At 35.8% G+C, this 6911-nt stretch overlaps 1 protein-coding gene across 1 annotated transcript in view; it reads right to left on the reverse strand.

Moving 5' to 3' along the window:
• Positions 1-6911, reverse strand: part of LOC115233670 (LIM/homeobox protein Lhx5-like) — a 38201-nt gene that overhangs the window by 31181 nt on the left and 109 nt on the right. The window contains 1 exon segment of the mRNA XM_029804225.1: positions 6790-6911. Within this exon segment, the coding sequence (XP_029660085.1) occupies positions 6790-6911 (122 nt within the window).

Here is a 6911-nt window from a genome sequence, read left to right on the forward strand (position 1 = left end):
TTTTTTTTTTTTGTTTTTTTCAACCGGCTCGTTATCGAAGCATAGTAAATGGATTCGAATCGTTCCATTGGTTTTCCCTCGTCTCCTCTCGCTCTCTTCCTCTCTCCTTATCTATTTCTCACCGTGACTTTATTTCGCCGCACATTGTCAAGTTCGTTGCCGACGATTATATGGTATTACTTAAACATTACTCGGATTAGACTCGCGTTACCGGAATATTCCGATTATATTCCAGGATATTTTCCTTGCAAAAATGCGGTTGGTCCAATCAGGCCAGACATTCATCACCAACATGACACACTTTACAGCTGTAAACCACTATAATTTTTGTAGCTTAGAACCTTGTTGCTAGATCTATTATTATATACATTAGCTCTCCCGCAAGAAATCCGACGATGTTTCACTCTTGTTGTCGCATATATAGTTCCTTAAATATTTTCAAGAACCACGAGACGGAGAAACAATACCGAGAACGACTTAATCTTATTCATACTAATCATTCTCTCAGCTGTTTATGAATAAGCACGAGCGGATTCATGCTAATCGCGGAATAAGAAGGGCCGGTGTGACGCAAGAGTTGGTAGTTGGCAAAAACGAGCGCATACGTAAACGCGTATACGCATCGCGATGCCGGGCCTTCCTGGAAGGGAAACGGGACCCGAGAAAGAGAGAGAGAGAGAGAGCTGCACCTTCCCTTCCACCTTTCTCTCCCCTCACCCTCCTGTCCATGGATGTTCGTCCACTCTGCGATCGCGCCGGCTCCGTCACGCCCAACAAACTTCTCCTACGACTCGTAACAGGCGTCACGCCGCATTTATAATGTTTCGACGTTTGTGTTTCGATGGGTCCGCTCCTGCCGGAGCTGAGAATCGAGCGGAAGGACAATGGGCCTGCCACGTCGGCGCCCTTTGCCACGAAAAATCTCGCTCGATTATATGATCCTTCAACTATCCGAGAAAATATATAGACCGCAACTTTTATAATACTAATAAAAGTGAGAAATATAAAAATTATATTTGTCAATAAGTAATCTCTATAAATAAAAGATAAAATAAATCAAGGAAATTGATGCCTGATATCTAGAATAGTTTCCAGCAATTTTGATAAAAATTGAAAATTCTATACAAAATAGTTTCTTATTAAATATCGAGGTTCAAATACCAATTATAATTTCTAACTGGTTTCTAACCGGATTTCTAGCTAAATAAAAAATGGAGACAATTACAAATTGGGGATAATTAATAAAATTTTTATATTTAAGCAGGGGTTTTTACCAGGAGGAAAAATAATTACTCTTCGTTGAAAAGAATCTCGTTATTCATTGCATTCGTTGCATTTATTGCACTTTATTACATTATTGGAAAATTTAGCTTAAATTTAGCATATGTATATCGTATAGAGAGTAGAGATTAAAAGGATAGTAAAAAAACAGAAACTTTGGATAAAAAAACTGTTTTTTATTCTCCCAAAAATGGATTTTTGACTGCATTAATTACTCAGAATGTCCATTTTCGAAAATTCATAGCAAAAATCTAATTTTGATGTTTATTTATTAACCTTTGATGCACGGCTTTGAAAAATGAGCATCTACTAAAATTAGGTGTCACATTCTATGTCCTATGTTATTCTCACTTCTAATTTACAAAGTAACAAAAATAACAACAGTTTAATTATGCTTGAGAGAGTTTTCTTCTAACTTTTATGAAACTTTAAAAATAAAAAACATCAAAAAATAACATTGAATTATAAAAATCAAAATTAACCTGTTTTAAAATATTCAAACTCAATTGATTAAACAAATGCGAAGTAATAATTCAGTCACATCCATTAAAATTAATTATTGACTTAGTAAATAAAATTAATTTAATTCCCATATCATCTTTTGTTCGAAGAAAATGCACTATCTTTCAAAATTACCAAAAAACAGTTTTTTACCCAAAAATTCGGGTTTTTTACCTAGTTTCTTACCCCATTTTAAAAAAATTCGGTTTTTTTGCTAATATTTCAATACAAAATGAATGCAAACTTCATAGTAATTTAAAATAAATTTTCTGTGAAATCAACATATTTTTAATGATAAAATTAACTTAAAAAATATTATTGACGATCTGTAGTTGCTCTCATTCCTATTGTAGAATAAAATCAACATCATTTTTATTCTGTAAATTTTAACAGATAAATCCTGTCATTAATAATACGAAACATATCTATTGTGTAAAATTAAAAATACGTGCACATTGTGTCATTTTTACACCGTTTTTCAGTTATTTTAATAATTTAACATTTGAGTTCAAATAACACAATAGCAGTATGTTAAATTAGCACATGAATGTGTCAAATATTTAACACAAAAATTTTAACCGGCATATTTTTTAACGAGAAAACAAATTTTCCAACAGTGTAGACAACATCGCGAAATCGCGACAATTCGTATATCACGACCAGCGAGAAGAAAAAGATTCGCAAGTGCTGTAAGTTGCATCCCACTGCGCGTTATTTAGCACTCTCGTAAAACACTAATCCCGCCTGCGCAATATTTCCATCGGTTACCGACGCCGTTACGTAAAGTAACATCGCGTCCCCGAGGCAAACTGGACTCACGAGTCGATTTTTCATTCAATCGACGCGCACGCATTGCTTCGTTAAGAGAAAAAAAAAATATATTAACTGCGTCGCACACTCTACGTTAACATTGTAACGCATGTAGCGATCCATGTAACGATCGAGACAATCATCGACATCGGCAATACGCCGTAGATCGTTGGCTTATCGATGAATTATCAGCGAGAAGCTCGCGACTCTTTATTTGTTTTCGTCGTAACATAAAACTTGAACTCGATACCATCTAAATCGGGTCGATAATTTTTACGTTAAAAGAGTTCGGTAGTTGAAACGGTAAAGAATAGATTTAAACGCAGCATTCGAAAAACAAGTAATTAAAAAATTTTTTAAAGAATCAAAATAGTATTATTTATATTCGAATTTTCAGTTAACAAAAATTGATTTGTCTAACTTAACTCTAAATGCTAAAGGATTTATTAATTAAAAAACTAATCAAAATAGCAACAAATATGCAGCCATTAAACAAATAAAAAAATGTCATTAATATTATTATTTAAATTTAAAAAAATAATATAATATCAGACATATTGATATAATATCAGATCAGTCACCTTGTTTTGCTTAAAGAAAGAATTAAGAGTAAGATTATATAATGACACATAATGATAATCTGAATAGGATGTATTATATTAGTGTTTCCTTCTTAAATAGATTAATAGTTGACATCGGACTCCGACAAAGTAACTTTGCGTTTATAACCGATCCAGCGATTAAAAAAAAAGCTGAAAAGGACGCTGTTAACGAAGTACAGCGATAAATCTGTTATTGAAAACTGAAAAAGCACGACTAGCGTAATTTCGCGCTTTCATAAACAGCCAGCCGAGACTTTCCGCGAGTGCCACAATTACGAATCGATAAGCGGCGTGTGGAATCGCCGCCGGCTTGCGCAACCTTGTCGTCGACCATTGAATTATTCATTCATTAATTTTCGAAGCTGTCCGCGGCAAGAAATCGGTGAACCACGACCGAGCAGCAGCAGCGGCGGCGGCGGCAACGGTATCGCATCGTCTCCGTCCCCGGATTATTGCGACCGCACGGGTGACACAGCGCGGGGCCCCGCCGTTAATGTTTTCATCATCATTTCGGGCGTATCACCATTTCGGGATGGTGAACCGTATTTTAAGGCAATAATTTTCGCCGCGGTCGATGGCCCGGCGCGCGGCGTCGAAACGGGGACATCGGTCCTTTTGATCGGGGCCCGAAGGGCCCCGTCGACGGTCGCGCCACGGGCCATTATCGACCTTTAAGGACCTTGCTGCGACTCGTAGAGACCGGTTACCATAACCGCACGTATAACCGTTCGCTATGCCCGAGACGAGGACCTCCCGGAGGTGTTATAGGATTCGAGAGCACGGTTTTCGACCAGCCGAACATATTTTTCCGCGCTTCGTCAGCTTCGTGTGGTAGGAACAGAAAGAAGGGAAATTTAATTGACCAAGATCTCAATAAAATGACATTTTCGCATATTACAAATTCGTGAATCGAATCTCTCTCCTGTCGTTATTCAAATTAAATATCGTATCTGTCGATTTAATAGCGCCCTTAATCGTTATTACATCATATAATTTAATTCTAAACACACGATCGTGTGTATTAGTACACCACGGCTATTCGATTATCCGATTCTAATTTGCACATTGAACTTCGTAATGATGGACGAGCGTGTCAATTAATGATTGAATTAGCGAAAGGATGCGAATCGCGTATATTATATCGCGACACTTTTTTTTTTCACCGCAACGTCAATCGGTATCGACGACTGATGAATTTTTCATCGCGTCGAGATGCAAAGTAGTTGCCTCGTAAGATATACAACACGTTCGTTATACATTCGTTCATTCCTATCAAAGGCGTTCGTCCCCTTATCCCCGCGCCATTCCGCTCCGGCACGGTTCCTCCGGTTACAAAGGCGATCGTTCATCACTTCCAGAAGTAACGAAAGAAGCGAGTAAACCTTTCCTCGGAGCCGCCCAAGAACACGGTGATTTTGTTTGCAAACCATCTACGCGCCCGGCTTCCGCAGAAAAATGCCGCCGCGAAATTGAATTCGCCACAGTGTTGTAGCGAACTCGCCATTTTTCGTCTTGACTATAATCGATATGCTGATATTATAGTTCGCCACCTACGTGGGACGACAAGGACCGTAGAAAATGCGACAGACCTATAGCGACATCGTATTCTACGAATAATAAAGATGTATCAATTTCTTGGATTTTCAATTGGCTGAGAAAAATATTATATTTTACTGCGATTTAGTATGCTATGATTTATGTATACAACTATTTTAATTAGTCTGATAAAATTAATTTTTGTAGAAATTATGCAATAATAAAATATTAATAATAATTATCAATCGAGAATGGGAAGTATAAATAATATTAATAATAGATAATAATATAAATTGTGATAAAAAATGTTTTACAAATAATAGCAATAGTGTAATAATAGCAATAATAAAATATTAATAATAATGGCGCTAATAATTATGAATAATCGAGAATGGGAAGTATAAATAATATTAATAAGAGATAGATAATAATATAACTCATGATAATAAATATCTCTGTATTACAAATAATTGCAATAATAAAATATTAATAATAATGGCGCTAATAATTATCAATAATCGAGAATTATAAATAATAAGGAAATATAAATAATATTAATAATAGATAATAACCCGATAAAAAATGTCTATTTTACAAATGATACATTCCTATATTATAAATATTTATAGATTAAAAATGCACGTAAGAAAATATTTGCGGAGCGTTCTTGCGGTTTTTATACAAAATTGTGGTAAAACAATATATCGAGTGATTATTCCTTTCTGCTAATTTTATAGCGCGATATAAGCGTGCATAGCAGTAAATAGCCGCCGAAAACCCCGTTAAATGCAATTTACTCTACGAACGCCTGAATTAATCACCGTCCATGTTGCAAGTTGTTTAAATCGCTCCTATGTGCGACGATCATTAATTTAAATCACTAGGATGGACTACTTTTCCTCTCTTCCAACCAGAGTCTAATCCGATTTCTGAATTAGGGTAAGAATACGGTAACTGGCGTGTTTCGAATAGTTTCTCTCAATCTCGTGTCGACAAAGCGTGTTTGAAATTCACCGGATACTTGCCGGTGCCCTCGTGTTTGATTAAAATACGTGAATATGCGCGTTGCTTTGCAAGTTTACAAGTTTTCGACGTCCGCTTGTATTTACAATCGCGCGTGATGCGCATTATCCTCAACAACGAGCGACTGATTTTTAAAATCATCAAATCGACGGAAACAACGCCTGTCTCGTTCAGCGAGAATATGTCAAGGCTTATATTCCATCAATCGTGCGATTTGATCTTTTTCTCGAATTGCGCCAATCCGTCATGTAATCGCGTAAAAACACCGACTGTTCCTACGTAATTCATCACCGATGAATCGTAAGCGGGATGACGATTAAATATTCGGAAAGATATTGGACTTCGCGAAGAGATGAGGAAGTTGCGACATCGCTTGATCGAGCAAACTTTCGCGGAAGTTTGAAACGGAAAAAAAAACTGTAGATTTTCTTCGAGAGCTTCTTTTAATATTTTTATGTATAATTATAACATTTATAAAATATCATATAATAAAAACAGCGCATAAATCGGCTTTTTAAAATATATTTCTGATCATAATAAATGAGAGAATATGACAGTCGACGCATCCATATTCATCGATACATGCATATGCATGCAGATTATGAGAGATACTATAAAATGAGCTCCAATTATATGTGCGGTATAACTAATACCGCTCAATGATAATAATTTGTGTTATTTGCAATAATAATTAATCAATACAATCGTCTAATATAACTATCGCAAACAAATTTATGAGATTATTTCAAGAAAAGAGTATCAAGTTAATTCAATCAATTTTTACTCGCAATCGTTAATTCTCATTTATCTGTATCGGAAAATACACAAGTGTTCGTTATGTGTGTCGGTAAACAATTTTATTAAAAGATTTAATTATATACTATTTATTATTCCTGTTAGAATTTATTTTCCTCGCGATACGCTAATTACGACAAAATTTTACTAGACTAATTAACTGAATATTTCATTAAAACAAGTCGAAAAATCTTTCTATGCAAGGATTGAATTGAAAGCGCATATGTATATGGGCGCGTACCTGAAGAAGTCGTTTCTGCAGAAGAGCTTCGCCTCCCTCGAGAAGCATTTGTCCTGTAACGCGGCTCTGCAGTCGAAACAGCGCACGCACTCGACGTGCCATGCACGATCCAAAACGTTCAG

The sequence above is a fragment of the Formica exsecta genome, unplaced genomic scaffold (genome assembly GCF_003651465.1).
Source record: "Formica exsecta isolate Colony F162 unplaced genomic scaffold, ASM365146v1 scaffold181, whole genome shotgun sequence".
Taxonomy (NCBI): Eukaryota; Metazoa; Arthropoda; class Insecta; order Hymenoptera; family Formicidae; genus Formica; species Formica exsecta.